Below are 15,228 nucleotides of genomic sequence, written 5' to 3' on the forward strand. Positions count from 1 at the left end.
ATATCAGCACCTGTCGTTCCCCCCTTTTAAAATATCCCTCCCGCCTTACCATCTGACCAGCTGATAGCAATTTTGGTTGGTAAAAAATGGCTAATGATAAGTCAGTAAATCTTTGTCTCAGTGCCATGACTCTAAGGTGACATTGGAGATGCACTGAACTGATTTTTCCTTATAAATTTCACTTAAAGATTTAGTAAAAAACAAAAAAAACCCAAAAACTTAACTGAGGATATTTGTGTCTTTTTCCTTAGAAAGCATATTCTTTTTCATTGCTTACATGCTCCAAACTGGACTTCAAAGTACCCCTCGCATGGGGGTCCATGCTTTGGGACTGATTTAATTTGTAGAAAATTTGTATGCAGACAGGGTAATAGTTTGTTTTGGAAAGCAAGCTTGCGGCGCACTCTAAAATCAAGCCAATTCAATCATTGCTCTACATAAACTGTAGGTCACAACATTTGTTTGAAAAGTCAAACGACATTTCTATTTCTTTTTCCTTTTTTGTAAATCGACGGTTGGTTTGGAAATGTTAGACTAGACTGCATATTTCATTTATAAGCAGACAATTTATGGAATGGAAAATACTAAATTCCCATTATGCAGAAGAATGTAGGAAGCCAGGGTAGTTTGTGCTATTTACTTGAACATCAAGACGATGCCTCCCAATTTTTTATTAATTCATTTTTATGTGTAATTATAAAGATATGAGACAGAATTGCCCCTTTTCATCTAATCTCACTATGGTAGCAAATCCTTCCTGGATCCAGATCTGATTGAGGGTTGTCTTCAAATGTTAATCACATTTAACTTGTGCCAGCACCCACCTCAGCTATAATTTCATGCAAATCTTTAAATACATTTTTCAGTAATCTTACTAACAAACAAACAAACTGAGCCAGGGAATGTCCTGCATAGGAGGTTTCTTTTCTGTGAATTAAATGAAGTGAAATAACAGAGAAATTCATATTGTTTTTTCCAGTGGCACAACAAAGGCACCTTTGCTTTATATATCTGCTTAAAATAAGCCATCATCTGATCTTTCGTCAGTCCTTCTTTTGATTGCATGGTCAGATCAAAAAGCTTTTGAGCATGGCACCTCCAGTTTATTTTGCTTTGCAATTACTTTCTCTACCATATAACTGTGCTAGTGGAACCTGTTCCACTAGCATGGAAAGCACCTTGAGTATTAAATACATTTATTTTTTTCGAATCCACTGAGAATAACTTGAGTTACTTCTGTCACAATATTTGACTCTACTCTATTTTATTAATGATATTTAACTAATATTAAGTAATGAGAGAATCTGTTTGTTAATTGAATTATGAGAAACCAAATCCTAAGCCTGCCCTCATGTGGAAACCACATGGGGGAAAAAAAATCTCCTCAGCTTGAAGCCTTTTCAGAGAAGCAGCTGTTCAGTTGAACCTGCTGGTTACGTGACTGTAGTGAACCTGCACACTCAATTTTCCACCGGCACGTTTGCATCCTGATTTGCTATGTTTCACTTGACACACATGAAAGAACATATGAGTCACTGGCTGCTCTATATGCCTTGCTGAAGCTGTATACATTCTCTGGTCATGTCCTATATTTGAGAGGGTGGGCCTCAGCAACAGTGACTGAGCAGCTTCTCATGGGTTGTACCAACATGATGCAGTAAAGAGGGGTGGCCATGCTGCATGCGTGAGCAGTGTCGTGAGCTTATTTTACAGATAATTAATTAAAGATATTAAGCTATTAGCCTTTTACTATAATCTTTTCACATCTGTTTATGGCATTACTGAAGATCCAGTCATATTTAATTCTGATCAAATCTCTGGTCAGGTCGATTAATATCAGGCTCAAGATGGAAACCTTGACATGTGAATCTGAGGGAATCTTTCTGTGTTTTTTTTTCTTTTTTTCTTTTTTGTCTGTGTTTTATCCAAAAGATAAAGGTTCTTTGAAGGAGCCAAAATAATAAATTGGGACCTGGTGAAAGGTTGTGTCTACATTAGAAAGATAAATAATGGGTCTGTATTGAGGCTAAATGTCATTTAGGTCCTCCTTATCTCCTTGTTTTCCACACTCTTCAAGCCCTGCTCTGTAGCTGGTGGTCTCTTCCTTACTCCCCCTTCTCCAAGCCATACATTACGGCTGCTGAGCACATGCATGCCTGCGCGTGTGTGTTCGCGCGCGCACGTGTGTACATGCAGCTCTGCGGAAGCATAGGGAAGCTTTGAAGGATCTTTGAAGGAGAAGAGACAAACTTAAAGATACTGAGACGGCTGAAATGGGGAGCCCGTGGAGGCAGTGGACTGTGTTTCTCAAAGGTCTGAGTCTGTTGCGTTGCTGCTGCTGCTTTTTCTTCTTTCTCTTTGGCGACTGAAGGCTCTCACCATACAGCACATACGGAGAGGGAGGTGAGGTCAAAAGGTGCAGGACCTGGTCTACAGGTTTGTGGGTTAGAGTGTGAGTTTTCCTCTCTCCCCTTTTTTTAATGTTATTTTTTGTTTGGTCCCTGCTTTCTGTTTACTTTGAGGCTGATATGTGTGAAAGTGTGTTTGAGGCTATGCTTGTGCTGCAGCTGTAACTAATTATGATTGTTTCAGTCACATGCACCACAGCTTGGATGCTATAAGAAGTGCAAACTGTGAAAGCTGTCATCCGCTGTGAGTTATACTCATTCAAAAGGGGCAGTTAAGGGTAGTAATATAGCAGACTGTTTAATGTGCTGCTTAGTGCTTAGATAAATCCTCTGTTTAATCTGCTGTGTTAGTTTTTTTTTCTTTCTTTTTTTAGAAAAAGGAGAGAAGACAACAATATGTGAATCCTGCTGCACAAATTCCATTATTGTATAAATGTATGTGGAGTGGAGAAAATAGAAGGTTAAAGGAGATCACTTGAATTTCTCATCACGGACCTGACCTTTTCATCGTAGGGCCACATTAGCGAGAGGATTCATATTTTAACCACTAACTTGAACTGTGAAGTAGCTTTCAAAATGGTGTTTGCAGTAGAAGCACGGAGTGTTGTCACAGTTTTGAAACTGAGTCCGCAAATACGACTGAAGGTGGTTCAGGTAGCGAGTATCATAATTGTGGAGGTTTTGTTTGAACTTTGAATTTTATTTAAAGGGTTGGATTAAGGCATGGATGGTTTTAGGTATTAGTCAAAGTGTGGTTTTGAAGTATATCATGCGTCACTTCTCACAGTATTTGTTGTAGTATGCAGACTCTCATGCGGCTTAGAGGGTTGGAGTGTAGTACAGGATGTTGTTTGTAGCTCCAATTTAAAGATTCCCCCAAAACTTTCATATGAAGTACCAAACCTGCAGTTCCACTAGTGGCCACTTGAGTCTGGTTCCAAAAATGAGGCATGTTCAATTATGCCATTTTACAACATTATAAAACTACAGAAAATTAAAAATAAACGTTTAAAATAAACAGAAACAGTTTTGGCCTCAGTAAATAGCTTAGTCCTTCTTAATACAAAAGTATGAGTTGTTTTATAATAGTACTTGGGGGTAGTTGGCACTGTTCTGGCACAGGCAGCTGTAGCTGATTGGTGTCTGCTTGGGGTCATATTTGTTAATTGTAGTAATTGAATTTTATGGCCCCGCTGTGCTTGTGCTGGAGATTTTTGGAGTAAATTCTAATTCTTAACACTAATTAGGAGGTACGTATGCTGGGGTGTAGCTGTTGTAACATCTATGAGTGCAGCACTTGCTCATAGCTTAAAACTCCCTCATTTCATCCAAGTATTGTAACTTCTGGCTCCAGAGAGCCTATGCAACCAGGGCCAAAACACTCTTAAAACTTCACAATGTGAGCTCCAAAGCCTGGGTGACCATATCCATCTTTTATATACAGTCTACACTTGCATTCAGATCATTGGTAGATGCTCCAGTTTGCATTTGAGATGGTAATTGGGCAGCCAGGGACAAAGAAGCCTCTCGTCTTTTAGAGTCAAGTTTCACCAGGATCCTGAAACGCCTCCAGACACTTATTAAGGCAGATATAAACAGCCATTTTTTTTTTTTACACTTAAAAGTTTGCCGTCTTTGCTGTAAAAGCTTTTTTTTCTCTTGCAGAAAATAATATTTCTTACACTCTGTTGCTTGAGTGTCACATCCTCTCCTTATACAGCAAATACACAGAACATAGACAACTGTCTAAAGCGCTCTGATGTGAGATTTACCCGAGCACAAACAAAGCGGTTTTATCTGCCTTGACTGGTTGTCCACAGACAAACTGCTGCAGAAACCTTGCTTAAAGACAGCCACGTGGGTGCGAAGAATGAAAACTTTGTGCTGAAGGTCTTTCGTTTGCTTTAAATCCTTTGTAGTCATGCTTAATAGCCAATATTTGCAATATTTCGCATGGATGGTAGTCACAGTCGATGGATTCTTTTATGTTTGTTTATATAAGCGTGTTGCTGAGTGAAGTGTGAAAAGTGTGAAAACTCACACTTAACTGGGTGTAAATTGCGTAAAAACTGGATATTGATATTTTTCCCTAGGTAGAGCACTTACATCATCACATTTGAAATGGCCATGGCCTCATCTGAGGATACATGTCCTGTTCAGCTTGTTATAGTTATTACAGTACCATGTTGGTGTCCCACGTTTTTCCTCTGTTTGAAGACCATTTCCCAGCCCCTTCCTCCTTTGTTATTTTCTCACAGGGGTCTCCAAATGCTAGGGGTCTTACTAAATTTTGATCCTCAAACTTTATTATCAGTAAATGTTACGCTCCCCTTACTTTTGTTTCCATTGATCAGCAGAACCCAGAATCGGACCGAAGGGGCACATGAGTCACTTGAAATAATTAGCTCTCTATCGAAGACGCTCTTGTTGCTTCACCACGTCAGCTCTTTTGGCTGAGAAGACGCAGTCAGAAACGAGCCCTAAAAGCACACCAAGACTGTAATGGAGAATCGACTCATATGTGTTACTGTTTGACACATAGTTTGGTAATGATAGACATTAGCATTTAATTTTTTATACCAGTTACTTATAACTTAATAACCCACCAGCATCACCTCTTTCCAAGTATAGTAATGTATGCAAGAGGGAGTACAGGGATGGTGCACAAAATAAGCTTAGTGCCTTTACACTGCAGTGGCCTTCTTACATTAAGACAAAGCCGTTATAAACATCTTACATTACTTGCACTACTTCTCAGACCAAAACATACAGCCTTTCTTTACTTTCTCCTCTATGGCATGCTCTGACCTTTTCAAATATTTTACAAATAAAGCAGGTCATTTTACCACTCTAAGTTTGAAACATGGAAATATGCCAGTTACCTGGAAACTAATTTTGGATTTCGCACCTTAGCCCTCAAATATGCTTCTGCTGTGGTTCTACACACAGCTTTGCAGACCATCGTCTACCTATTGTGCGCTTGTGGGGTAGGTCCTTGCCAGCTGTGAGGAACAGCAAAATTATGCAAAGCGCTTAGGTGAACACTGGTATCACTTCCTTTTGTGTTCAGGACCACTTTTCAGCCAGGGTTTGACATGTGCATGGCATCATTCACGTCAAGCTACGCTGTTAGGTTTTTAGACGTGTTTGTGTAGGTTGAAAAGCCCTCTTCATAGGCTCTGCCCAGCCAAATACTTACAAACAGGTTAATCTTGAGGATTAACGTTAACCTTATTGGTGCTTTGGTCTGAAACTAAGGGAACAAAGGCAGCTTGTAGCCTCAAACAAAGAGATTAAAGCAGTGTTGCCCTGGTCGGATGCCCATCCATCTCTGCAACGCTTCAGGCCTGTCGTTCCACACTGGTGCCCACTGGTTTGGCCATTATTAGATTGCTGGAACTGTGTACACATTGTAAGTGACTTAAATGTATATAAGTGCAATACCTGCCCTTAGTCTGAGTGGAGCACCTGAATGAGATAAAGAGCTGAACCAACCAGTTGGCACAGACTTGTGACTGCAATTTCTTTTGCTTGCTGGTTAGCAGCAATTAAACGTTCAAACTAGGACTGAAATGACGCTGTTCTCTGACAGATAAACAAAAAATACATACAAAATTGGTTAAAAATAACTGACCGATATACTCAGGCCTGCAGATTTTTACATCTCAGGCCATGTGCCCTGACATGTAAAAATCTGGTTGTGCCTAGCCGATGGGCTTCACAAACTCCTTTTGAATCATTCTGAGAAAAAGTATAAGTGGTTGTTTTCATGGTACAAAACAGAAAGCATAAAGTGTCCTCTTGTCGTAGACTGATAAATTAAACCTATCTATAAGGCGAGTGAGTACAGGGCGTTCGGCAGATGCATTTGGTGTTGCTTGCTTGGTACATTATCAGACATAATCACTGCACCTGGTGTTCTCTTTCTGACAGTGAACTGTATATTTGTAGATGCGTTCCCAGAAACGTACCGGCTTTACCTGAGCTTGTTAACCATCATAAATGATGAGCGTTATGATGGGAAGGTCACTCTGAAAAGATGGATCCTCTTTCTCTTACACTTAACATTACAGGTGAAACAGTCCATCAGTCTGTAAGTGCAAACGTTAATTTTCAAGGTTAAGTTACAAAAGATAAATAAAAAAAAAACCCATACATTTAAAATTAGTCAATATTTGGTGCCTTTGGAGGCATGTTGATATCAAACTAAATATTATTACTATTTTATCTGACAAATGAAATTAGAACCTCTGGCCTTTTTTATGAACGTATACCAAGTTAAGGGTTGACTAAAGCATTAACTTTTTTTTTTTTTTTTTTATTTATTTGGTAGTCAAAAAAAGATGTTGGCTACGTAAAAATGTCTTTTTTTTAACTCTTATTTTTATTCCTAGAATCCAGTCGGGCCATTAATATCACCTAATGTGTGTGTTATAAATGTTTTTTCCTTAAAATATAGCCAGAATTAACACGTTTGCAACATAACAAAGAATAAATTATATATCATACTTGCAGCTCAGGCTCTTATATTAAATACATACTAATCTCTGACTCTGAAACTGGGCTAAATTGTGTTTTTATTGGGTGCTAATGTGCTGCAGTGATCTCATTTCTCACTGTTGTGGATGGATGTTTTTTAAGTGCTGTGGGTTAGCACCACAAGGAAGGCAGAAGCAGAGCGGGGTGATTTGAGGTGAAACGTAAACAGTGCTAGTCAGGAAGGATTAGCATCCCGTGAGCAGCATGGACTTTCAGCGGCACCCAAGACTTGTGACAATGGCAGCCTGTTTTTCAGTGGGCTAAAGAGGTTGTGTGTATGTGTACAGATTTTTCTTTCAGTCACAACGCATGAATGTAAATTTTAAAGAAAAAGAAATTTCCCACAAGTAGTTGAAAGGCTTTTATTCATGTTTATATCTCACCTTCCTTTTAGAAATCCCGAGGCGCCGCTGTAGCTTACCTGGTCACTCTACACATCCTCTTCCCGCTCTCCTGTCTACTCTGAACTGTCCTATGAATACAGGCTACAGAAATTGAAAAGATTTCCGTTGTTTGTAAGCAGCCAGAAATCTCTGTACAAAAATGCTCAAATCAATTGCATTTGCATATTACAGTGTATTTCTTGTAGTACTTGTGAGATGCTATCTAATAGTAGGTAAACTATGAATGGGAAAAGCCAGATGTCGCTTGGACATCCACTAGATGATTAAATATTGCATAATGTTGAAGTTAAACTACTTATTTGTATTTAATTGATATTCAACACTAGTTAACTTGTTTCTGAGAGCTTATAGTGCCAGTGGAAAACTTATTGAAACTGCAGAACGTATTGTGAGAAATGAGTGGCTGTACATTGGCTGTAGGGCTGCCACGATTAGTCGACTAGTCACGATTACGTCGACTATCAAAATCGTCGACGACTGATTTAATAGTCGACGCGTTGTTTGAAGCTTTGTAAGATCACAAAAGCCGCAGGAATAAGTAGTAGGATTTAAGAGTGTAATAACGGACTGAAACAGAAGATGGCAGCACTGCATGTACAAGGATGCCAGCTGCCGTTAAACCCCGAAGAAGAAGAAGTAGCTCTGTCCCAGAATTCATAGCGCAGCCCAGCTCAGTTTCCAACAATGGCGGCAGCTAGTTAGTTTTAATATTACTCTTATTATTCTTTCTGGGTCACAAAATAAACGTTTAACATATTTTCAGGCGAGAATGTAACTGTGTAAACCTCAAATATCTGCTCAGTTTATCAAGACACCACATATTTTCAAAAGCGCTCCGACGTTTTCGGAGACGTCTGTTAACCACTAGCTCGATAGCTAGCCGGGGGAAAGGCTCACTAGAGCCCGTGAGAACACCGGACTCCCGGCAAATCGTTTTCAAACCCACCGCCGTCTTTCGCTACTCAGGTTAAACATACATAAGTCACGTAGATAACATAAAAAAGATAACTTAAAAATGTTATTGTTTCGCTTTTTTTAGTATTTTATTTGTTCCTGAGTAAATCGGTTTGCCTGAGATTAAAGTTATAGTTTTTACACAGCTGAATAAACGTCAAGCAGACAACTGGTTATCAGAAGTGTGAGATGCTCGAGAATATACTCCGGTGTCCCGTTATATTTTAGATAGCAAGGAGTTTATTAAACTTCACCGAAACAATCTGCAAATTTCATTAAAATTTAATAAACTATCATCTTGTCTTTATTTTTAGTTAGCACAAACTTTAAACACTTAAAGCTGATAGTTATATAAGAGCAGATGCATGCTGGTGCAATAAGCTGTACGTTTTACGTCCAATGGATGCATGATCTGATTAGTCGACTAATCGCAAAAATAATCGGTGACTAGTCGACTATCAAAATAATCGTTTGTGGCAGCCCTAATTGGCTGTAAAAACTCCAGTGCAGAAAGTGGCTGATCTGCAGCCACTTTCTGCTCAAGGACTTTAACATGCAAAGAAGATGTACGACTCAACGTGCTACACATTTCAGCAGTATTTAAATTAGTTTGATTGCTCACAAATCGGAATAATTGTTGCTAAATTTGTGGAACAACTCTCAGTCAGTCATAGACTCTCATTATTGTTTACTGGTTGGTCCACACTGTTGTAAATAATAATTCAAGACTACATATGTAGGGCAGGGTGTCCGGATCATTTGGAAGAGTAAAGGATGAGAGTGACATGTAACTCTGCCTATCATTTGTCAACCTCATACATGGCTTATCAGTTGAAACATGTAGGTTAGCCTAATATTAGCCACTCAGCATTAATAGTGAATTAAAATGTTCTCAGCTCAAAATACTCTTCTTGAACTGTATTCAGAAGTTGGTAGAAAACTGCAGGTAAAGGTGATTTTAAAAAAGGACTGGTCAGGACAAATATTAAAGAAGATGCACGTGTGTCAAAGGGGTAAACTTGTGGAATGACTGTGAGAAAGAATTACAATCGTGTAATTAAATTGCTGATCATGTTGATGGATGATGGTGTTGACAGAAATACACACAATCATAGTGCCATGTGATTATTTGGATTATTACAGTAGTGTTTGATCCAGTTATTGACTTTTGTTTTAATTGGGAATTTGTTTTACAAGGAAAAACAAAACAGGTCTTGTCTGACCGAGGAGATTCAGTGTGGCCTTGGATTTTGTGCATGTGTGGTTAGCTCTGCCTGACAGTAGGAACTTAAAGAAATAGTTGTCCAAAGTCTTTACAAAATCTGTGGCTTTCCTGTGCTCTTTTATCTGCACTGGTTTGTGGGAATGGATCTAGAGGGGAAAAAGCTGTGGGATTTACATTAATGGCTGCTCTCATTTTGTTCCTGACACTTCTTTTTACCATGTGTTTCCCACCCCCGCAGGTCAGTTAAAGCTGAAAATGAGTGCAGTAGGGGAAAGCCCTCTGGACCCTGCCACGCCAGAGTTACGCAAGAGGAAGGGCTCGCCATGCGACACGTCAGGGCAAAGGTAAGACCGGCTGCATGCCTTTTTTTTTTTTTTTTACAACACTGACAGACATTACACGGATAGAGCCGGAGATACTGTGAATCTTTATTGGTTCATGATCAGCCAAAAGATGAGTAATAAAAACAATTATCAACCATATCAACCTAGCTTTTTTATCAGTAAGGTTATAAACGTCTAAGCTCGTGAAATTATGTCGTAAAATACACATTAAAATGTGTTAAACCATTAAATGAATTGCCAAAAACTGACTGCAACAAAATAAGATCAATGAAATTCAACTGATGAGATCACAAGATAAAATCGAACTCATAATTTTGTCATTATTTTATTTAAATTATCACATCAGAAGTTACATTTATGGCAGACTACATGAAGTGTTGCAAAATATTGATACAGAAATGTTATCACATTGCTTTTACTTGAGCTGCAGTGTTGATAAAGTGGCAGCAAAAAGGTTTTTTCCTATACAGAGGAATTTTGGCACCTGCACAAAGAGCTAGCAATTTTTTTTTAATCAACTTTGTTAGCAGGGGCTTAATTTATAATCATAAATAAATGAGGGTGGGAATTTAATGCATTAATTGCGATTAATGAATTTGAAAAAAATAACGCGTTATAAAAACATTAATGCATTTAATTGCACTTTGAATTCCAAGCAAAGGGGAACTTTTGTCAGTGCATGACTTCCTGGTACACCGATTACACTGATGCACACAGCTACAAAAATGGAAGAATCAGAAGAAAGCGCGTTGTTAGGACTCATTTAATTTAAATTTAATTTTAAAAGACTACCTAGCAGAAGTCTTGATAAAAGCGTGGTTTTGTGCAAACTGTGCAAAAAGGAGTTTGCATACCACCGCAGCACTTCAACCTTACAGTACCATCTAAATGCAAAACATGTTGCAGCGAGCACAGAAACTGGGAGCTGTTAGTGCTAACAGTCCCAGTTTGGCAACCCAAACTTGATGAAATGACTGGCTTCAGGACCAAAATTAGTAAGTCAGCATCGGACAAACTTACAGATTCTCTCGCAAAATGGATTGCTCTGGACTGTAGACCACTATCAGTGGTAGAAGATAGGGGTTTAGAAAATGTGCTACAGATTCAGATGAGGAAACCCTGTGTAACAGGGCCCTGAGTTTTTACAGAGCAGAATCCACCATCAGGGAGGCAGACTGCCCGCTGCAGTAGTGGTCCAGTCGAGCAAGGACCGACCCACAGCTGTCTGTCCTGGCCTGCAAGTATTTGATTAGTCCGGCCACTTCTGTCTCATGTGAGAGACTGTTGCAGACTTGCAGGTCACATAGTAACAAAAAAGAGAGCTGCCTTGAGCTCTGAAAATGTGAACAGGCTAGTTTGTCTAAGTAACTGGCTGAAAGAGACAGACAGTAAGTAAGAATGGAGTTATTGTGAGTCCAATGGGTTTATTTTTGCACTAAAATGTTTGATGATCACACCATTTTAGCCTAATGTACAAAATAATGTTGGCTAAGATTACTCAGAGTTTAAAGGTGAAGCTGTTTAAATAACCTTTTATGTTTCTGCCTAATTTTTATAGAAGACAATACCATTTTAAAAATGTACTAGAAGTACTTAAAATAGCACTTTATTTCTAAGTCTGCCCAATTTTGGCCAGGGATATTATTTTTCTCTGTTTTGCATTTAAAGCTCAAAAGAGCTTGAGTTTGCAATATTCATGTCCATTTCTATTATTTATTCTGTCCTCCACTAAAACCTTTTAAAATTAAAAAAACATTTGCGCTTTGGGGCAAATTTTCTTGTGCAATTAATCAAGATTAATTAATTACAAAGCCTCCAATTAATTAGATTATTATTTTTTTAATCGAGTCCCACCCCTAAAATAAATCTTATGGACATATTTAATTCTCAGATTGCCGAATTCTTATAAAAATCATAGATTATCCACATAAGGTAACGCAATCATTGCCTATGCTGTACATGGCGAGCATGCTTACTGATGACTTGTTTTTGCTCAGTTTTGGTCAGCTGGGCTGTCACTGTGGGATTAGGCAACTCCAGATGGGAGAAATACGACGTTTTACTCAAGGCAAAATAGTGTTTTATTCTGCCTTGCTTTGTTTATATTCGTGGACATGAAATGTTATGCGTTTTTTTGTAATCAACAAAACTGTTTGTTTGTTTTTATATCTTGCTGCATTTTGTATGAGTTCATACTCAAATTTTAAAACACTAAAGCTATTCTGTTATACCTGTATGCAAAAAATACACTGCACCCAAAATATTTCATAGTTCAGCAACACTGATCAATCTAATTTACTTAAACCTACTCCATCCAACCTATTCTGGTATTCTAAACAGTACTTAGCAGAAATATTAAACAACCTTACTAATAGGGTTGCAAACTCCCAGCAAAAACAAAAGGAAACCACCCCCCACCCTCCGCCTTATAATGCTTAATCGGTGTAATCTATTTTAATTTAATGCACGTGTAAAACAAATGCACAGAAATCAATTATTTTTCTACATATTTAAATAGATTCAACATCTTTCTTCAACAGAATTCCAGACTGCACAGATGGTTACCAACGGAAAAAGTACTGTAGCTTACCAGGGTATATATTAGAGTTAATAGTTACTATATACAATAATGGATTTCTATACATTTTACATCAGATGAAAACTTTGGTTGTAAGATTCAGATAATTATTTATTAAAAGCTAGACATAACAATTAGAAAGAAAAGTATTTCTTTGTGCCCCCCTTTTCCTATTAATGCCCTACCTGGAAGTAGCAACAGGAGAGGGAGGGGGAGAGAAGAAGAGGTAGTCGCTCCATATATCGGTTGTTAAGCTTGACGTGGGAATGCTTTACAAACATTCAGAGATGAACTTACACACTTGCTTTACTTCTCTGGGATACCTTTCTCGGAGATGAAATGCCGGTTTCGTAGCGAGGCTCCAACTGCTCGACGTGCTAAGGTTATGAGCTGAGTTACGCCATGTCGCAAGTTTTGTTAAGTGATTTTGTGATATTTAATGGATCGGATTACATTTTTTATTTCTCTTCGATATCCGATCCAGTAATTTAGGTCAGTATCGGACTGATGCGTAATATCGGATCGGTCCATCTCTAATTCGTGGTAATCAGTGAAATTTGTATTGCGGACAACTTGGTGTCTTCCACCAAACTCCAGTAACCGGAGTAATCTGCTAGCAACCAAAGCGAGCACAAGAAGGTTTTCGGTGTAGCGCTATGTTTGCGACCAGTTTCACCTAGCAACATCCAAGTGGTTAAGGAACACACATTTGTCCCTAATAGGGATGGGTACCGGTGTCCGGTGCCATGATGGCACCGGTTCTGACATAAACGGTAGTAACCAGACCGAAAAGCAGCACACATTTCGGTGCTTTATTTCGGTGCTTTTTTTTTCCTGAGCCAATTCTAGCCAATCATTTTACGTTTCCGAGGATAGTAGGCGGGGCCAGGTACGTACGTTCTTTTAGAGCAGCGCTACAGATTAAAAATGCCCAAGGCGAAGCGGTCAAAAGTTTGGCTGTACTTCGCAGCAAAAGATGCAAACTCAGCAGCCTGCAACAAGTGCTTTAAGGTGATACTGTGATACTGTCAAAGGAGGTAACACCTCAAATCTGATGAAACACCTGGCGACGCATAGCGTTTTGTTTTTAAAGCCGAGAAATGCGCCGTGTTTGATAGCTTGCTGTGAGACCTCACACTGTGCACATCTACTGCTGGTGTGGTGCCTGTTATCGGACCCGGAGTTAGCAACATCCCCCAAGAACCCAAAGAGTAGAGTCCTGGCCCCTAGCCCTGTCAGCGTAGCAGAAATGATGAGGATGATGATGGCAGCAGCAGCCGTTCTTCTCTGCGTGAGTGACTTAATGTTGTTCGTGTGTAATTTACGTTGAGTAGGCTAACCACGTTATTACATTAATGCATGTAAGGTGAACTAGCAAACACCGTCGTAGTTACATGCGGCTGTCTTCTTGTTTGACGGCAGATACTCCCTTCACCCTGGCCAAAAAGGCTAAAATGACCAAAGAAAAAGTGGAAAACAGTTAAACATGAGAGGTTTTTGGACAAAGTTTGTGTTTTTTCCATTGATTAAGCACTGCTTCCAGCCAAGAGTGATACCAAATATGCCCTATAGCTGCAGAAAAGGCTAACATTGTTATCTTTTTTTTTTTTTTTTACAAAAAAACAGCTAAACATGAGAGGTTTTTGGACAAAGTTTGTGTTTTTTTTCATTGTTTAAGCACTGCTTCCAGCCAAGAGTGATACCATATATGCCCTATAGCTGCAGAAAAGGCTAACATTGTTATCTTTTTTTTTTTTTTTTTTTACAAAAAAACAGCTAAACATGAGAGGTTTTTGGACAAAGTTTGTGTTTTTTTTCATTGTTTAAGCACTGCTTCCAGCCAAGAGTGATACCATATATGCCCTATAGCTGCAGAAAAGGCTAACATTGTTATCTTTTTTTACAAAAAAACAGCTAAACATGAGAGGTTTTTGGACCAATTTTGTGTTCTCCATTCTTTAAGCACCGGTTTGAGCACCGTTTAAGCACCGGCACCGTTTCAAAAGTACCGGTTTGGCACCGGTATCGGATAAAACCTAAACGATACCCATCCCTAGTCCCTAACAACTGGAGGTTGCCAGGGGATCACCAACCACTCTCTAGGCCAGTGTGATTGCGGTGTCAGTGATTAAACATCGGCAACAAAAAGTGAAATAACATCCCACAGACAGCCTGTCAAGTACTGACTTCCCTGTGCCAAATATTTTGTTTTAATTTATTTATTACAATTTTTATTTATTTGTTAGTGATATTAAAGTGATTTATGTCTATATACTCCCAAAGGAAAAATGAATCACTATAAAGATATAAATGTAAAAAACAATATACATTTACATACATTTACATACATATATATATATTTATATATGTATATACCAAGATACCAAGTTATATACCAAAAAATTTTGTTACTCGAAACAAAGTAAATTTGAACAAAAAGTCCTAATTAAATAGAAGTAATTAGAAACCTGAGATAAAGTTTAAAGTATAGATTTGACTTTAGGTCAGTGTAAGTTTAAGTGGGGCGTGTAGGAATGAAAGTTCTCCATGTACTGTATGTGTAAATCTATAAGGCCGATAGCTGATGTAACAGCCCAGCTAGCATTTCTCCAGCAGCTACACTCATCCACTGACCCGCTCATTTCACATAGCAGCGTCCTCCCCCTCCTCCCCCTTCCCTCGGTCACCACGCCTGTGTTTTCTGGCTGGCCAATGCACTGACCTACTTTTGCTGTCGTCGTTTCACATACGCACAGTCACATATACGCTGTTCTTG

General features: G+C 38.8%; 1 protein-coding gene across 5 annotated transcripts in view; it reads left to right on the plus strand.

Annotated features, from left to right (window-relative positions):
* ncoa1 (nuclear receptor coactivator 1) overlaps window positions 1–15,228 on the plus strand; it is an 81,471-nt gene that overhangs the window by 37,016 nt on the left and 29,227 nt on the right. For all 5 annotated transcript variants that reach the window (XM_063494614.1, XM_063494616.1, XM_063494618.1 and 2 more), the window contains exon 3: window positions 9,769–9,874. In XM_063494614.1, coding sequence (XP_063350684.1) covers window positions 9,786–9,874 — 89 coding nt within the window. In that variant the 5' untranslated portion in view covers window positions 9,769–9,785. The remainder of the gene's footprint in view (window positions 1–9,768; window positions 9,875–15,228) is intronic.

Source organism: Pelmatolapia mariae, linkage group LG15 (genome assembly GCF_036321145.2).
Source record: "Pelmatolapia mariae isolate MD_Pm_ZW linkage group LG15, Pm_UMD_F_2, whole genome shotgun sequence".
Classification (NCBI taxonomy): domain Eukaryota; kingdom Metazoa; phylum Chordata; class Actinopteri; order Cichliformes; family Cichlidae; genus Pelmatolapia; species Pelmatolapia mariae.